This window comes from Hoplias malabaricus, chromosome 6 (genome assembly GCF_029633855.1).
Source record: "Hoplias malabaricus isolate fHopMal1 chromosome 6, fHopMal1.hap1, whole genome shotgun sequence".
Lineage (NCBI taxonomy): Eukaryota > Metazoa > Chordata > Actinopteri > Characiformes > Erythrinidae > Hoplias > Hoplias malabaricus.
Genome location: NC_089805.1, coordinates 31,231,336 through 31,249,889, shown reverse-complemented (window position 1 = coordinate 31,249,889; position 18,554 = coordinate 31,231,336). Strand labels below are relative to the sequence as shown.

At 36.2% G+C, this 18,554-nt stretch overlaps 2 protein-coding genes across 7 annotated transcripts; one reads left to right on the top strand and one right to left on the bottom strand.

Annotated features, from left to right (window-relative positions):
- Positions 1-430: 430 nt before the first annotated feature.
- Positions 431-6,123, bottom strand: ppt1 (palmitoyl-protein thioesterase 1 (ceroid-lipofuscinosis, neuronal 1, infantile)). Of its 5 annotated transcripts, none has more exons than XM_066674357.1 (10): positions 5,724-5,959; positions 5,454-5,619; positions 4,511-4,620; positions 4,257-4,384; positions 3,727-3,797; positions 3,264-3,366; positions 2,634-2,724; positions 2,438-2,536; positions 2,284-2,355; positions 431-1,827 (listed from the first exon to the last, which is right to left on the bottom strand). In XM_066674357.1, the coding sequence occupies exons 1-10, from the start codon at positions 5,736-5,738 to the stop codon at positions 1,705-1,707; spliced, it is 978 nt and encodes a 325-aa protein (XP_066530454.1). In that variant the 5' UTR covers positions 5,739-5,959; the 3' UTR covers positions 431-1,704. The 5 variants fall into 5 exon arrangements, with proteins under 5 accessions (XP_066530454.1, XP_066530458.1, XP_066530459.1 ...); XM_066674361.1 differs by lacking the exon at positions 5,724-5,959 and adding an exon at positions 6,007-6,123 and having other exon boundaries at positions 432-1,827; positions 5,454-5,579; XM_066674362.1 differs by lacking the exon at positions 5,724-5,959 and adding an exon at positions 6,003-6,032 and having other exon boundaries at positions 432-1,827; positions 5,454-5,579.
- A 173-nt stretch (positions 6,124-6,296) lies between these two features.
- Positions 6,297-17,946, top strand: si:ch1073-513e17.1 (sialin). Of its 2 annotated transcripts, XM_066674279.1 has the most exons (12): positions 6,297-6,435; positions 7,369-7,476; positions 7,662-7,821; positions 9,253-9,470; positions 10,478-10,711; positions 11,464-11,638; positions 11,943-12,061; positions 13,056-13,217; positions 13,765-13,897; positions 14,505-14,652; positions 15,439-15,529; positions 15,643-17,946. In XM_066674279.1, exons 3-12 carry the CDS (start codon positions 7,722-7,724, stop codon positions 15,787-15,789), a joined length of 1,527 nt encoding a protein of 508 aa, XP_066530376.1. In that variant the 5' UTR covers positions 6,297-6,435; positions 7,369-7,476; positions 7,662-7,721; the 3' UTR covers positions 15,790-17,946. The 2 variants fall into 2 exon arrangements, with proteins under 2 accessions (XP_066530376.1, XP_066530377.1); XM_066674280.1 differs by lacking the exon at positions 7,369-7,476 and having other exon boundaries at positions 6,341-6,435.
- Positions 17,947-18,554: the final 608 nt, after the last annotated feature.

Below are 18,554 nucleotides of genomic sequence, written 5' to 3'. Positions count from 1 at the left end.
TTTTTCAGGAAACAGCACTTTTCACAGAATGCATTATTTATACAGCATTTGTAAACAGCACGTGTACATGTAAATGTGAGTGTTCTAAACTGTGTGCTCAGAGACCACACTCATTAAGGGCTTGTTATTCAGGTTGGATGAACCATGAAATAAGTTCCCATAACAGTGTGTGTATAGCAGCAGCTGTAAAAATACTGCTGGCATTAACAGCTACAACTGAATGATTAAATGTGTCCTAGAAAAACCTGCTCCGGTAAAATGCAACCCAACAGGCATCTTAAAATAGATTTAGTAGTTCTATGTGTATAGGTCAGTCTTTTATTATAATACTCAGTATAACAAATTATACATACACAGTACTGTGCAGAAGCCTTAGGCATCTAAATAATTATATATATTTAAACGAATTGCTTTTCAAGCAATTTAAGCGTGGTGCTTGTTTAAAGTTATATATAATCACAATAAATACAAAAAATAATATAAAACAAATAAGATTTTTCCTATGAATTAGTGTGAGTGAGTTTGAAGAACAATGTTTTATGATACCTCAACATGTTTTTAGATACCTACTATAATTAGTGAATCCTGCTGCTTTAAGATGATTTCAACTCAACACTTGTGATATCTATAGGATGAGTATGTTATGAACACTAGGGGAGGTGAACAAGCCCAATGTAAAGTGTGGGCTAGAGGGGTACAAATCCCCCTAAGATTGACCTATGAAGCAGTGTAATTGCGTTCTCTGGAGTTATGGAACACCATTAAATAACTTTGTGGGTGGTGGCAGTTATCCAAAACTAGTCACTAAACATCAGTATGTGACCATACTTCTAATGTTCTTGTGGAAAAATACAATCAAATCCTCAGAGAAATGTTTTAGTACAAGTTCTTTTTCTCAGGGGAAGTTATTACTGCCACCAAACGGAAAAACTACCAATTAAGATCCTTCATTTCTGAAGAACTGTTGAATGAGCAGGTGCCCACAAACATTTTGTCACCACTCTACTATATATAAACTCCTTTGACCAGTAGTGATGTCTGTTTGGGTTCCTTAATTAGGAACAATTGCTAAATTCCACATAAAATAGTCGACAGATTAATTACACACACTGAGTTCGGTTTTGAATTTAAATAGGATCCTGAAGTAGAGCATACCTGCTGAGACACAACATGCAAGATATAGACCTTGATAATTAATGTGTGCTGATAGAATATAGTTTACATAAGACATGCATTTGTTTACATTTTCAAATTTTTAATCACCACAAATGACCTTCTCTCTGATTTTACTGGCACAGAAGAGGCAATAACATCTTCACAGAGACCCTATGACCCTCCTAAAAATATATACATATAAAAATGTCATATCTACATAATTTACCATGAAGGCGCTCAACAACCTACAGGCACAAATGAACAATTAAAACCAAGTAATAAGGTTCCTAAATGTTAGTTTATTAAAAAAAACTAATTTATTTATTTATTAGTCATTTATTAATAATCACATTAAAATCTGTTAATTTTTAAACCCAAATCTGTTTAATGGATGTACAACAAAACTAGACTAGTGCAATACAGCTAAGAGAACTGGCACATAATCAATTTGTAAATGTCACTAGATTCAAAGACATGTTTAAAAATGTGCAGCAGCAGCAGAGAGTGTGCATATTGCTATTTTCCAATTGCATTATTCATGTTGAGCATTTAGCGTATGAAGGGAAGTAAATTGGCATTGAACCACTCGCGATTGAATTGTAGGTGATCTCCATCTGAGGCAAGAAACACCAGTTTCCCAGCTTTATCCATTTCGGCCAATCCCAGACGGTCCTGCAAAACAGCACACTCTGAAGGATTCACATTCACCTTCCACAACACAAAGCTTAAATACGAGCTCTTAGTTGCATTCTACTGTGTTTTTGCCTGTTTGAAAGTCTATATTGTAGATTGGATGAATACAGTCATATGAAAATATGAACAGTCCTTGTATGGAAAATGATATTTGTTGTTTTTTTCCGTTAACACATTGTCTAAAGCGAGAACACACTTTTGCACGTTTTGGTGAACATTTAATATACTATCAACTAAATATATTGAAAAACAAAATGTGCAAATATAGAAGGTATTAACTAAAAGCTTTTATTTTGTTTTCTGGATATTTTAACATTCAGTTAGAGGTTCAACAAACATGTCACTTGCACAAACCTCTTCGTATGACAGCATGTAGGACATTTTGGTAAAAATCATGAGAAAAACTCTAGAAAAAGTAACATCAACATTGCTTACCTCTTTGTACAGAGTACTTTCCTGTAAGGTTTCAGTTTCTTCAGCCTGGCCAGTTTTGAAGAAGCCAAACCACTGGGAGAGGAGAATGTTTCATAAGCAGACATTTACTGGAGGCAACTTTTAATGCAGCAGATCAAAAAACAGAACTGATTACCTCTGAAACCACAGGGTCCACGATACTGTCCTGCAGAAACTTAACCATGACAAACTTCTCCAGGGACATGAGGTTCTTCCTGTAAGTCTCATTCACTACCTTTAAAATGAGTTTTTAAAGATGATTAGGAAATGTAGGCTTTATGACACGTTTACTGATTTCCATAAAATTTGTTTGGGGAAAAAAAACCACCTACCCGCTCCTGATTAATATCAGCGAGGAAAAGACTATGCTGTTTGTATAAGTCATCATTGAGGGGATCGTGCCAGTACTGTGCCTGCACCAAACTGATGGAGTAATGAAAGATTAAAAGACAATGTGTATAATATTCACCAATAATAAGTGATGCACCAAATGTTTGGCCTCCAAAAAACAGTAACAATATAGACAATTATATATTGTAATTCACATAACTCAATTAGACTGATATATGAAACATCACACTGGACAGAAAATCCAGACAGAGTTTCATTTGCTCTTATGCTCTATTAACTACTGATCAAGTGACAGCAATTCCTGGTTTAGGACTCAACAACTGACATTCAATCTTTCACTCAGCCTACACAGAATCACTAGGTACAAGGCAGAAACACACCCTGGATAGGGAAGCAGTCAATCACAGAGCACCTTACAAACACAGTCACACCTTTTGCACAGTCCTAGCACCTGGAGTAAACCCACACAAATAATTTTCAATTTCACTAAATTTGACCTTTAAGCCAGAAATGTCACACCATTGCATCACACAACGTTATATTTTCTACTTCAAAAAAAAAATTTCTTCTCTTTAAAATAATTATACTATCAAAGAAAAGTTCTGTCTCACTGTTTTTGAACTGCATCTGTGTAGGCCCCAGAGTTCAGCATTTTCCGGATCCAGTCACAAATATGAGAGCTCTCTCCAGGGCATCGAGGCAGACCGTACACTCCTACAAAAAATTTAAAAAAACAAATCAAGAAAATAATAACATGAAATGTGACAATTCAAAGAATATAAGAAGAAAATGTATAAACATAAGCAAGTAGTTAAAAAGATAATCCACTAAATCCACAAAGTCTGTGTTCTTCAAGTACTGACAGAATCCTCTAATAAGCTCAGAAAACAAATCATGACATAATGTGACTTATTATGATAATAATATACATCCTGTCGCGCATCACAAAGTGACCAATAAACTAAACCTATCACTGATTATGACTCTTTTTTTAATGGTTAAATATGTAGTCCACTCATCTTTCAATTACATATTTTAAATACACAAATCAACATAAAAGCTGAACTTTAGAACCTTGATGCTGTCCCCCAACTGAGATCAGGGTCTTCATGGGAGGATTTGGGCATCTCTGAGCCACAGCACGTCTGAAGACAGAAATGAAGATGGAGGCTGATAATGTTACTCCTTCTATAACAGTGACGCTGTCCTGGGAACTCATTGATCTGCACAATTTCAGCTTCCCATGCTTCCAACCATTTATCTGACATGTTAAGAGCTTGATAATCAGTTGCTAGGAAAGACCATGTTTGCTAAGGTAGAGAACAGTTCAAATCCACCAGGGGAGAAAAAGAGGAACAAAACTGCAGCACACTCTACTGCAATACAAGCTTTTAAATTTGTGTTGATAACATACGCACTTTATCAAGTGTTTTTTCCCCTATTTAATGCTGTTACAATAAAAACACAAATTTTACATTATGTAACATTTTTAAAGTGGATTTAAGACAACGGTGGTACATCTGAGGATACATATCCAATGTTTTTACACCTTATTTTTGACAGAATGGGTCACTGTATTTGTAATCCAGTGAACCAGAACTCACAGAAACTGTGCTCCCTGTGAAAAGCCCATTGCATTGTAACCCATCTTCAGCTTGGGGTCCTGAGCTATTTTATCACACGCCAAGGCTACTTGCTCATTAACGTCCATGAAAAAGCCACTTTCTGTGTCCTGAAACCAAGAGATAAGACAAAATCTTTCAGAAAGTGCATTATAACAGCATTGATGTTGTAGGGCAGTACACACCTAGAACAAATCATGACTTTAGAGTATGAGTTAGAGTACTTATAGTTATACCTGAGTTATAGTCTTGCCGATCATGAGAGAAACCACATAAATACCAGGCACTTCTGCTTCCACCATTTTCTTTATTGCACCCATGCTCAGAGGATTGCAGCAGTTGTCCCCTGTTCAGAGAGAAATACTGAAAATGAGTTTCAAATAAATAAATAAATAAATAACAGATGAAGACATTGGTGAATTCCATAAGTGTGTTAAGTTCCCAATACAATATTCAAAATATCAAAATATACATTTGAAATAAAGACTATCATGGATAAGCCCCCAGGTCCCTTCTGAATATCTTTGGTAGAAACACTGTAAATTCTTCTCGGTACGAACATTTAACTCAGTGATTTAGCATTTTCCAGCGTTGTTTATGGGCTTGAAAGTTTTGGAGAGGGTGGCACAGCAGGTAGTGTCGCAGTCACACAGCTCCAAGGACCTGGAGGTTGTGGGTTCGAGTCCTGCTCCGGGTGACTGTCTGTGAGGAGTTGGTGTGTTCTCCCCGTGTCTGTGTGGGTTTCCTCCCACAGTCCAAAAACACATGTTGGTAGGTGGATTGGCGACTCAAAACTGTCCGTAGGTATGAGTGTGTGTGTGAGTGTGTGTTGCTCTGTGAAGGACTGGCACCCCCTCCAGGGTGTATTCCTGCCTTGCGCCCAATGATTCCAGGTAGGCTCTGGACCCACCGCGACCCTGAACTGGATAAGCGGTTACAGATAATGAATGAATGAATGAAAGTTTTGGAGATTGTTATAAATGTGAAACTGTGGCAGACAATGCAGAGCTTTTTCTCTGTGTAGTACAGAACAACATCTACGTGAACACAATTTACACAACATAAAAATCAAGACATATCTTGACCTCAAATCTCATGCCGTGTCAAACATGCGAATGCGTACACCGTTACACCCCTGACGAAACGATGACAATAAAATAATAATCTGGCTTAACATACCCATTCCATGCCAGAGGACCAGAGGTGTGGAGTCATTTTTGGCGCCTCGAACTGATCCTGAAGCCAAAAGCAAAGCTCCTACCCCAAGAAGCAGGCGAGGGTCCATGATTTGTCCAGACAGCGTTACTGCAGAATTTAACACAACACAGCGAGGGCGCCCACACCTCTTACACCAGGAAGGCAACAGAAACCATCATGTGATAGTACAGGAGGAAGCGGTCAAAACAGAGTTTAGCAGGACTGAGGAACAGGGAAAGAAAATAGACATACTTCCCTGCTACTCATCAGAGGAGAATGGCTTGTGACATGGTTTCATGACAGGGAATTCAAATCTTGTTAGCTAAATGAAAGAAATCCACTTTCTCTGTAAAGAATTTGCTTAGTCCTTTCATGTATTTTTTTCATCAAAATGAAACCAGAACTCATTACACTAGTTATTTAGTGAATGTCGTAAGTAAATCCACAACCAGCGTAAATATAATAACAATAACACCGACAACAGCAATAATAGTAATAATAACAAGCAGTAAATGTAATAACAGTACGTACTTACTGAATAAAATAGCTGCTACAGTCACATGACAGAACCGAAACAAACGCGGGGTTCCGCAGAGTGGCAGTAAATCGTCACAGAGCTACAAACCACATCTGTTTGTTATTTCTCTAAAACATGCGCATCAAAAAATCCGAATGGTTTACAGATCAGATCCGAGGCTGTCGCGCCGCGTCTCCATCATTTGACAGTCCAACGCTGCGCAAACGTTTCGATCTACAAATCATATCAATACATACTCTTGTAATTACAAATGACTTGGAAATCAGTGATTTGTCCACGAACACCCGGTCGGTTTGAACAACAAAAACACAGAAACCTCTGTGCGGTTTGGCGACAGTTTTAAAACTGATCGAACTGCTAAGCACTCTGGATATCCTCTTTTATCCGATATTATCGGCTTTCTACAGAAAACGGTACATTTCTCTGGTAAGAACAGTGTTATATTCTACTCAGCTGACAATTTTGTGAAACGAGCCCGGTGACTCGTTTTTGTATTCGGCATTCAAAACCTCACTTTATGATTGTTGAGACGTTGGTAGAAGTACGTATATCGACATTGAGGAGATCTGACAGATCCTGTAATCTCGGGCCAGACCAATTCACAACGTTTGGCCTAAATCAATAACTGCTTACTGCGGTGAACTGGACGTGTTTTAAACGTTGCTCAATTTATTACTGCCAATGTAATCTCGCTGTGCCTACTACCAGAACTGCCTAGTACAGGAGGAATAGAAAATTGACTGACACGCAAAAGGACCAATCATGTGTCTGCTATTTTTCATGACGTATAGAATGAGGCAGCTCACCAATCAGAATGCAAGCAGCAGAATCTTGACTGAGGCCAAATTAACGCAATGAAAGTGTCAAAGTCCCTGTGAAAATATCTGTGATATTTTATATTTTAATAATTTATTTATTTATTGTATCAGTGGTTTTCTGAAGTGCCCCCCTTTTGTAGATAAGTTTATTTCACTCCAACATATACATGCAGGTTTTTATTTACAGATTGCATTGAAACTTATTTTAAACATTGTAATTCATGAAAAACTGCAACTTCTTATTGATTAATATAGCTCCACTGTATTACAGAGCTGTTTAATGTCTCAGATCTACAGATCTGAAAGAGCCAGAGAGGTGTATATGTGATACTTGTTTACATATATTTTGATTTTTAGCAATATTTTTGTATAATAAATAAGTATGAAATATTTATACTGGAATAGCCTTAGTCATCACATATTTCAACTGTCTTATAAACCTTTGGCAGTGTTTGTGCAGCGTGTAAATGACCTCAGTAAGGATTAGTTATAGATTACTTATGTCATAAGATCAACCACAAGTTTTCTTTCCCTTACTCAGGAGGAAGTATGACTGTCTGATTTGCAGTTTACACAGTGAAAGAGATTCAGTAGAAGTATCGTTCAGCCCTAGCCAAAAGAAATATCAACCTGGATTCTTTCTGATACAGTAAGTTACAAACTAAATAGGCTGTGTACAAAAGAAAGCTTTATAAATGAATACAGCATAGATGGAATTGTTGAAGTGTAGCTAAAGGGTCTGTTCATGTAGTAGTGTTTGTTTAGTTTGCAACTGATTTTCTTTGCTGTAGAAGTCATCTTGCTAGACAGGTCAATTGTACTGTTTTGATGCAGGTTTTGTGGACAGGATGGTTTGGTGAGACAGACTTATCTCCGTGTACTTGACCGTTTGCTATGGCCGTGCATTATGGCTGCTCTATTAACTCTACTGTGGAGGACCAGAAGAATGAAGAAAGTTCCCCACTGCTGCAAAAACAAGCAGAACATCTCTCCGGTATGTCTTTTTGCTGATCCTAAAGATCTGTCAGATATACAATGCAAGAGTAGTATAGAGCAGATTTACATTAATAAATTTACATTTAATAAATAAATTAATAAATCATTTAGTTGACAAACTAAATTTGAGTTGACTTTATAAATCAGTTAATAATTAGTTTAACTTGACGATGCAAAGTATACATTGCTTGTATGGATCTGTACTCAAGCCTTATTATTGTAAGCAGCTTGATGCAGTGGCTGAAAAAACACATTTGGAAAATCAGGTACTTTACAATCTGCCCAGCTGCTTATGTTATTATATGTTTCAATATGTTTGTGTTAAGAAGGCTCTTCTGTCATAACAGTGCTTCATTTGAGAGAGAATGAAAAAAAAAAAAAGAAAAACCAAAGTTCATTTGTAAGCAGCTGCTTGACCATGTATTGGTTTTGGCCATTATCCCACTTCCACATTTGAAGACATTTATCAAACCCAAAACAGCATACACGATTTCCTTTTAATTTTATCATGAAGCTTTCCCCTGTACTCCAGTCTTGAATAAAACTTGCAACATCAAAATAGTTAAGTTGTAATTTGTATAATCAAATTTTATATAGAATATTTACTCTAAACTTATACTGGCCTTTGTTTAGTAAAATGTAAGTAAGCTGAGCTGTATTCTGGTGTATGAATGAAATGTTAGATCATTTATTTTGTTGTATTTTAGCTAAAATGTTCATGGTTCAGAGAATATTCAGGGAATATTTCACTTTTGTACATGATCCTGTGAATGGACAGTACATACTGCTTATACAGAACCATTGGACTGTAATTTTAAAATGTGTTTGTTAAAGACTAACTGAGTTCTTAGGAAAGTAGACTCTACTGGCAGAAGTATTATTTTTACATATCTGACTGGGAATGTCCACCACTCATTTCCCCATTTCAGGAGCAGTATACCTACAGCCTACTCTTGTGACCCTGTGGGGTTTCCCAATCATATATTCTAAATCACTTTCTTTCTGATCACAAGGTGTCATGTTTCAAGCTATTGTGTGGCAACACCAGATAATGTGCCTTAGAGTTTCAGAAAGCTGTTATTTTAAAACACAAGATTAGCTAGATATTTGGATTGTAACAACAGATTTATGCAACCTTTATAATCCCATATTTAAAGTGCCATTTTGCCAAGTTCCCAAGTATCTTAGTTTGATTTTGGTAAACTACTCCTATAATCAAGGAGCTAGTGCCAGAAACATGGTCTTGTACAAAAAGCATTGATTCAGACAAGTTTGTACAGGAGATAATTTGTTGAAAGATTATTCACCATAGCTATGCTAAAATATAATTAGTCCTGTGTTCATTAAGAATGTCAAAGATTACACTAGCTTAGACAAGAGTAAACTGACAATGTGATGTTGAGGTTGATGTGATGTGAATGTTTTACAGTTCCTCCCAAATGCTGCTCTGTGCGATGCAATCTGGCCATATTGATGTTCTTTGGCTTCGCTGTAGTGTATGGGCTCCGGGTCAATCTCAGTGTTGCCATGGTCGCCATGGTTAACGGTACTAGTGAACAGTCAAATTCCAACAATAGTGCAGGAAAGGAATGCCCAGCGTCCTCCGGTACCTCGAACAGCAGTGAAACTGTGGATCAACCAGATTGGGTAAGATTTCTCAATAGACTCTAACAAAACATCTGTTCAAATATTACCTGATTTTAGTTGAAAAATATTGTAAAAGAATGTACTTGATGCCTAATTAGAAAAAATTTGCCCTAAGATTCTAAAATATGTCAAATTAAACAACCTATTTTGCTTGCAGACATTTTGACTTCTGGCACTTTTCACCACACCAGAGATATCTGAATATATGCTTCTAAAACGTTTTTAAACCACTTTGAATGATTTTGTTAACATTTTAACACTCTATTTTTGCAGATATTTATAAAAGAGTGTTTGTCTCTTAAAGTCTTGTTTTGTTACTGTGGCTGTGCTCTGTGCCTTCACAAGAGAAATGATTTACACTTTATTGAAGATATATGGAATGTATGGAGAAAACATACAGGGGTTGGACAATGAAACTGAAACACCTGACATTTTAGTGTGGGAGGTTTCATGGCTAAATTGGACCAGACTGGTGGCCAATCTTCATTAATTGCACATTGCACCAGTAAGACCATGTGCATCTAATGGTTCAAACATTGTATCCTCAAGGCGGTGCCATGTATCAGGATGACATTGCACCAATATCATGTGCAGGACTTGTATATGTCATTCCCCAGACGAATTGACGCTGTATTGGCCGCAAAAGGAGGCCCTACACCATACTAATAAATGATTGTGGTCTAAATGTTTCAGTTTCATTGTCCAACCCCTGTAACTCTGGACTGATTTCCACAGAGCCTATCTGGAATCATTGGGCGCAAAGCAGGAATACACCCTGAAGGGGGCGCCAGTCCTTCACAGGCCAACAAATACATTCACTTACACACTCACACCCATGGACACTTTTGAGTTGCCAGTCCACCTACCAACGTGTGTTTTTGAACTGTGGGAGGAAACCGGAGCACCCGGAGGAAACCCATGTGGACACGGGGAGATCATACCAAACTCCTCACAGACATTTACCCAGAGCAGGACTCCAGTACATTACAATATTCATCAATTTCCAGGTGCCAAGATATCCATGGGATTCTGAGACACAAGGAATGCTGCTTGGTGCATTCTTCTTCGGTTATCTGTTCACCCAGATTCCTGGGGGTTACCTGGCTGGCCGTTTTGGGGGGAAGATTTTCCTTGGAGGTGGAGTTCTGGGCACAGCAGCCCTCACCCTCCTCACCCCTCTCTCAGCACAGCTTGGAGCCAAGTGGCTGTTTGCTCTACGGGCCTTAGAGGGATTTGGAGAGGTCAGAACACTCTACACATTTTTGTTTGCCTCTATTAAGATCCTGAGAACTATTTTGCTATGCTGATATTTCTTTTTGTTGGTTTTGTTGTTGTATATTAAATATAAACAAAATGTTGAGCACTCAGCAAATTTTAACTAGAAAATACAAAGCAGAAATATGATAAAATATATTCAACAAGATGCTCTCATCAGACCTCTTTGAGAATTATATGGACATGTTCTTAATATTCTTAGAAACGTGACTGAGAGCCATGTTCCAAAAAACGTTGTCAATGTTACCTTGGTAATAAACAGAGTCTTGAAACCGAGAAGCTTTTTACTTTGATTTGTGGTTGTGATTTCATAGATGTGTAGTGTTTAGTGAGGTTTGGTTTTCTATGATCGAGTTACCAGCCCATTTATAAATATACAACATAATGACAGTCTCAGAAAGAGTAGGCCCAAGGGTGAGACTGCTCTAACTCTAAGAGAGGGTGGAGCTATGTTAGCCTTGGTCAGGATAAATGATATTTGAGCTTTATCCATTTTCGGACCACGCATTCTACATTGAGAGGAGAGCAATACTGGTGAAATAAAGCAGACATTTATTAGACCTTGGTAAAATATTCAAAAGAAATCATTTTTACAATTACACTGTGGTCCATGAAGAGCCAGATAAAATTAATTATAAAGAAAACGTACATTTAGTTTCCAAGGGGCTTTATATTAGTTTTATGGATAGAAAATAAAGGCTGAACTCTTTGTGTTTAGGGAGTGACGTTCCCTGCAATGATGGCCATGTGGGCTTGCTGGGCTCCTCCATTAGAGAGAGCCCGCCTGATGACACTGTCTGGAGCTGGGGCCAATTTTGGTGCTTTCATTGCTTTCCCTCTCACCGGCTTCATCTGCCACAGCTTGGGCTGGCCAGCAGTTTTCTACTGCTGTGGTAAGGGGCTAGACATCATATCCAATTTAATTCTTCATCTCATGTGAGTTGCACTTTATAAGAAAAAGTATAGTAAATAATAATCATCACAAATGTTATTTGCTAATTTTGGTGGCAAATTTGACAGATTACTTCTTTAATAAGTCTTGATAAAAACAGGACATACTCTCTTCACTGAACTGAGACTTAATAAAGATTTGTGAAGTGCAGTGAAAACTCTTTACATTATGCTCACCTACATTTAAAATCCATTTTCAGCGTCACTGGACAAGGAGCTGATTGTGTCCTCACCTTTTCCCAACAGGGGGCGCTGGGTGTCTTTGGGCAGTACTGTGGTTCATCCTGGTGTCTGATGAACCTCGCAAGCATCCTAGAATAAGTTCCCAAGAAAAAGAATACATAATCAACTCTATAGGTTCAGAGGTATAAAGTGATCTTCAGTAAATAAGTTCATAGCACAAAGCCTATTAATGAAATTTGAACGTGTTTTTGGCCTGTGATGCATTTTTTTACACTCAGTCTCCTCACCCTTCAGGAATAATGTGTATCTAGTTGGGTCATATGAAGGAGATTTTCTGATCATTCATCACACCTGATTATCAATGCCACCATCATCATTATTATTGATAATAACATTGTTGTTGACATTTATCAGCTGCTGTGGCATTTCTAATTCTGTGTAAAATATTTAGAAAATGAAATTTGTCGATGGTATATTTCAATGACTGTATAAAACATGGGCAGAATATCTCTTTCTTAGTATTTGATAGACAACATTGCCTGCCATATTAGATTAAATAACAGAGTCTGTAGAGTAGAGTAAAGTAATCCCACCCCCCAGATCTCAGCCATATTGGTTGTATACATTGGATTTTTTTATTAGCTGCAAAACAATTCTCATTACACTACTTTTTTCTCATATCGCATCTGCTCAGTTTATGGGAATTTTATATTCCACTATAAACAGTGTAGCATTTAATTTCAAATGGATAATTTACCAGGGCCACATTGTTATACCTGCTTCACTTAAAGTGGGATTAAAAAGCATTGCAGCAACAGAAAACCATTTGAGGTGGAACAGATCATTCTACTAGGGCCATATTGTAATTTCTGTTATATTTAATATAGAGAGGAAAGTTCTATTGACACAATTATGTAAATGAACCACCATTTAATGTATAACTGAAAGTTCTGCCAACATCTGAATGCTATTGCTGCCCTAATTAAGTTGAAATGAAAAGTTGGCAGAGTTACACATCATACTGCCAGAAGTCAGCAGATGCACTAGACCTGTGCTGGCTTCACTTTTGAGAGATGTTTTGTTGTCCATGATTTCTACAGCCATTGGTATAATTTGTATGTATAAAAAAAAGTATTGTAAAAAAATGTTTTTTTTTTATTCTCTCTCTTTGTTTAGGGGGGTTCTCATGGTTGGTCAGTACCGCTGCTGCCCATGCTACTCTCTGTCCCTCTCTGGGCCATCATCATTACACAGATGTGTTCTAACTGGTCTTATTACACTTTGCTGACCTCACTACCGACCTACATGGACACAGTGCTGCACTTTGACATACGCCAGGTTATATACTAGCTGTATTTTAACAACTGAGTACGGAAATCACATCTTAATCAAAATTGTATTTATATAGCCCTTAACTGAATTACAGATAGACAAAGGTAATTATAAACCTAGAAAATGTAAAAGACTGAACAGAGTAAATATCTAAATATATTAGCTTTTTTAAAAAATGAAAAATAAAACATGTACAAATACTTACATATAGAACATATAGAAAGTTTTTAAATTATATGAACAAATTATGTATATTTTGAAGTGAAAGAGAAACTTCAGTCAAAGTGAATATGTGTAAACGTTTGGAGAAGCAAGGATTTTTGTCTGTTGGGTATTTATATCTTTTCTTTTGACAACTAATTCCAACATTTATAGATATTATAATTATAATAATTTTAGATAAAACATATTTAAATTTTAAATTCATATTAAAATATAATTCAAGTTTTGCATCAGACAATGAATGGGACTAAGTTGCTCATAAAAAGACAATATGACTGGTATGTGAGGTTAATTACTGCAATCTTATGTTTTCTTTGTGTGTGCTGTGTAGAATTCCTTCCTGTCAGCCCTGCCATACATGGGAGCCTGGCTGTCTTCGGTGCTCTCGGGTGTTATAGCAGACAGTCTTCTAGAGAGGGAGCTACTGGGTGTAACCGCTGTTCGCAAAATCTTTACTGTAGTAGGTCAGTGGTCCTTGCAAAGTGATCAGGGACCGGTTTCCACAAAGCATCATGGGGCTTCTGAAATCATAAAGCGAGCATAATACTGAATACTCACTTTATCAGTTGATCAGGTGATGTTAACATTAAGATGCTATTGGGGAACTGAGCCTGGTTCATTTAATCCTAAAATGAATATCATCACTCTCCAATGAAAAATGTTTATCTCCATTTTTGTGGGAATTTTGTTTACTGTGTCATTTGATCCCAACAAACTGTTGTCTTTCAAATTGTGTGAAATGTCATTATGAATGGACCATTAGAAATGTTTTAAAATTACTTGGAATAAAATATTTTTACATTGATTCCATTGAAAGCTAATAATGTTTTTTTTTTCTTTTCTTTAAACTTACTATTTTAAAGATAAATAGTTTTCATTGGACAGTGATGATATACATGGGGTTGGGTTTTGAGAAGGAAGAGGGAGAGGACTGGATGAGGAGTTGTATATCTTTGGCTGGTAATTTTGTGCAAACATTTTCATATGGTGTGAAAGAAAAACACAACAGTTGTTCACAAAAAAATATGGTAAATATAGAATGTCTGAAAGTGTGGCTGTGTGTTCATGCAGGTTTGCTGCTGCCAGCAGGGTTCCTGGTTGCTGTGAGTTTTTCTGGCTGTAGTGGGGTTCTGGCTGTAACATTTCTCACTCTGTCCACCACTGTTGGAGGAGTCAGCTCAGCTGGAGTCTTCATAAACCAGATAGACATTGCTCCACGGTACAGATATTGTCCTCTTCTCTTATCTCTGTCTTCTTTTATCTTTCTGCTGCCCTCCACACAAGCATGCAATTATTCCAATAATATATTTCTGCTTTTCATATTTCACATAAAGGACACATTAATTGTTAAATATCATTGTTTCTGACCTTGACAATTCCTTATGAGAATCAATACTCACTTTAAAATAGTACCTCAAAGACCATTATTCACAGAGCTCCAAAGTGTAGTAGTAGTAGTGTTTCAGGATCAGATACTTTTTTATTTGCCCTGATCTCACCAACTGGAACAGATCCTACACTGGCATTCCTACTCTAAGGTGTTTCATGAATATGAGCCAAAGTATCTATTTTGTGTTTTCTTTCTTTCATTAAACTGTGTTTTATAATTTTTTTAAGTGGAATGTCTTTTTTATTAAAAATGGAATCTTCTTATATCATGATGTATAGAAACTAAGATTCCTTTCAACCCTCTCCTTCCCTCCTGATACACTCTATCAGAGAATAAAATTGAGTGAATGTAATTCACAACTGTCAAATATATTTTGACGTTGACATTTAACTGCTTTTCTTCTATAAACTACAAAGACTTCCCTTGTTAATAAGCACACTATATTTATTCAGTATTTATTCAGAGTTGTGCCTATTAAATGCTATCAGATTTACAAAACCAAAAGGAGTCATATTCCTCCCTATCTATGAATGACATATTTGTCAATGACTTTGAGTTTTGAAAGAAACTTTATCCATATATTGTCCTCCCCTTTGCTCAAACTCATTTGATCAGGTATGCGGGCATGCTGCTTGGGATCACCAACACTTTTGGGACCATTCCAGGAGTGCTAGCACCAATTGCAGTGGGTTATCTTGCTAAAAATGTAAGATACTGTTGTATAAGTTGTATGGCAATTTCATCATTAAGCACAACATTTTGGAAATATGTTAACGAAAAGGATTTATTTGCCTCTCTGCTTTCTCTCTGCAATAACAGCACTCTCTAGTGGGATGGAAGAATGTATTCTGTGTGTCTGCAGGGGTGAGTGCTTTTGGAGCCCTTTTATACACACTGTTTGGCACAGGAAAAATCCAGCACTGGGCAGTAACAGAGGACGGTACAGAGACAGAGAGGGGGCACTAGACATGTTGTGATGGAGGGCTCTATTCAGCAATGTAAAGCTGGTGAGCTGAAGAGACTCAGGATACTATGTGGGCCTTTGTTCACATAGCCTATTTAAAGCTGGAAATAGCAAAATGCTTTGTTATACACAGGACTGTATACTGCTTTTATGCTGCTCTGTGTCCATTTTAATACCGTTATAAAAGACACTTTATCTTTTCATATGAGTTTTTAACAAATAAATGCACCAAAATAATGGTGCCACATAATTGTGGCATTTAAATTTTTTGAAGTTGAAATAAAAGGTTTGTCTTTTCACAGAAACTGTGACAAAGGGCTTGATGTGACTTTTGGCCATGAGATGGCCATAGTGATGGGAACAAAACACATTTTATACTTTTGTTATAGTCATTTTTAAAAATGAATTATATTTTTATTGTTAAGTGCGTAATGTAAATTAAATTGCCTTTTTTTTGTAGTAATACAAACTATAAAGTAATACAAATTGTAAATGATTTAATCTTTTGCACTTTTACTTGTTTATCAGAAAACATATATATTCTAAATACATTCATATGATTTATATGGAGGTGAAAAAATGGAATTCCTCAAGCTCTTTCAAAGAACCTTATTATATTTATGTTGCCTTTTTCCAACTGTTATGTTATTAATATTTAGTTTCAAGCCTTTAAAGTATAATTGCTGGTGATTACTACAAAACCTATATATCTCCGTTATGAAATTCTAAAAAAAAAAAGTGACATTCCCAATATAAAAAACACCCCTCTAACTTAAAGATTTCGTTTTTTTCTACTGTAAAGTTACCATTTTGGAGATATGTCTTGTTCTGACAGCAAAAACATAGAAGTTCTTAAAAACACTGCTCAAACAAACTAATCGAACGAGTAAATCACACTGTCTTTATGATCAAAAGATTTATATTAAAAATCATTACTGATATAAATTGTGTTTTTGTTGAGAACAATATGATGTACCAGCAGTCAATGAAAACCAAAATCATTAACTTAATAAGGACTTGATTCAACTTCTCACAAAAAAATCTAAGTAAAAAAACCCTGAAATCATAGGTTGATCCAAGACATACATGAATTTCCGCAAGGTAACTCATAATGAACTCAGTGTATGTGTGGTCCCCATATGCCTGTTTGTGCTTCCAACAACATCTGAGACCTCCTCTAAGACCTGGATCAGGGCATTAACTTTTGGATAGTCTGTGGCATTACTTGGCAACGTCAAATGTACTGAGACAGTGTCTCAGAGATTCTAATTTGGTCTGGGGAACTTGAGGTCCAGTCAGTGGCATCAATGCCTTCCTCATCCAGGTGCTGATGCTGGGTTTATGCTCTTCTATATACTTGGAGTTTAATTGACTTGTGAAACAGTGATGATTAAGTGTTCCTTTAATTCTTTTTTGAGCAATGTAGATAAAACATAATTTTAATTATATTTAGGTAAATTCAGTCTTGTAGAAGCGTTTATAGAAAGTTGTTAAATTACATTTCAAAAAATTAAATATGTTTCCTTTTTATTAAATGATTGATCTTACTTCATTAAGGGACCATATATGAGCATTTTATGCCCTTTACCGTGATCACAGAAATGCAGTTAATATTCTTACTCAAAAAAAGGGCTGTGATTAAGTTCATTCATGTAGCCTAAATTTTTTAGTTGAGTTTGATCCGATTTAAAAACTGTCAGAATCCATTTTCACATATGAACTCTAAAATAACTGCAGAATTAGGTCCAGACATTTTCCAGTGTTGTCCTTTTGCACATGTAGTGAACAGTGGTATCAGACACATTCACGCAGTTGGAAATGTTCAATTTATTTTAAACGTGGAGTGGTGCTCATGCAACGTTCAGAAGATACAGTAGGATTCTCTGGAACATTACCAGCTCTATTCACACATGGGCTCACACATGGGCTCACTTAAGATTTTACCTGTAATTTGTACTAGGGCATATTTGAACAAGCTTACAGACATATAGCTCCTCCAGTCTGTTTTAGTCTGTCTTTTATTTGTATGTTGTGAAGCATAAGCCAAATGTTTACGTTTGTGAATTTGCCTGTAAATTATATGTAAAATTTATGTTTCTCTGTTTCTGTAGTTTTTTATTTTTTATTTTATTTTATTTATTTTTATTTTTTTATTTTTGGGGGGGGGGGGTTAATTTGCAGTTTGTTAACAGATGATAATTGTTTTAAAATAGGTCTTTACAAATTGAAATTCGTGAAAAATATAAATTAATAAATGTTTAATTGTTTAAAATATATAACCAAATGTGTTTGCCTTTAATTCAATCCCATTGTGTAGTGGATGTCCTTCCTTCAAACATTTTGACAGGTACTAACCACTGCACAAAATCTGCTATTTTTAAAATATTCTGACTTAAACAATATACTCAGATCCTAAAGCTAAAATCACCATATTTCCTCTTTCCAAATCATCAACTCCAAGAGTTGACTGTTTACTTGCTGTCTAATATACACCACTCCTTGATGAGTGCCATTTTAACAGGGTAATCGAAGTTATTCACCTCAGCCATCAGTTGTTTTCATCTTGTTGCTAAATGGTGCAAGTAGACAGCACAAGAAGTTTTATCAGATTTGAGTGTATGTTATTATCTCTCAGGATATAAACTTGATTAAGGATTTATGCTATTCTCATATTTGTTTATTTCTTATAGAAGCAGTGAGGATATTTTTATTCTTTGGACAAAAATGTTCTTCCTCTCAGTTGTGATTAAAAATGAACATGGTCTTT

Excerpts from the sequence above, each read along its gene's own strand:
- si:ch1073-513e17.1 (XM_066674279.1), top strand. The coding sequence starts at position 7,722 with ATGGCCGTGCATTATGGCTGCTCTATTAACTCTACTGTGGAGGACCAG. Across the intron at positions 9,471-10,477 it reads CTGTGGATCAACCAGATTGG|GTGCCAAGATATCCATGGGA; the intron begins GTAAGATTTCTC and ends ATCAATTTCCAG. Across the intron at positions 13,898-14,504 it reads CAAAATCTTTACTGTAGTAG|GTTTGCTGCTGCCAGCAGGG; the intron begins GTCAGTGGTCCT and ends GTGTTCATGCAG.
- ppt1 (XM_066674357.1), bottom strand. Across the intron at positions 2,356-2,437 it reads TGGACCCTGTGGTTTCAGAG|TGGTTTGGCTTCTTCAAAAC; the intron begins GTAATCAGTTCT and ends CTCCTCTCCCAG. Across the intron at positions 1,828-2,283 it reads AAAGTACTCTGTACAAAGAG|GACCGTCTGGGATTGGCCGA; the intron begins GTAAGCAATGTT and ends GCTGTTTTGCAG.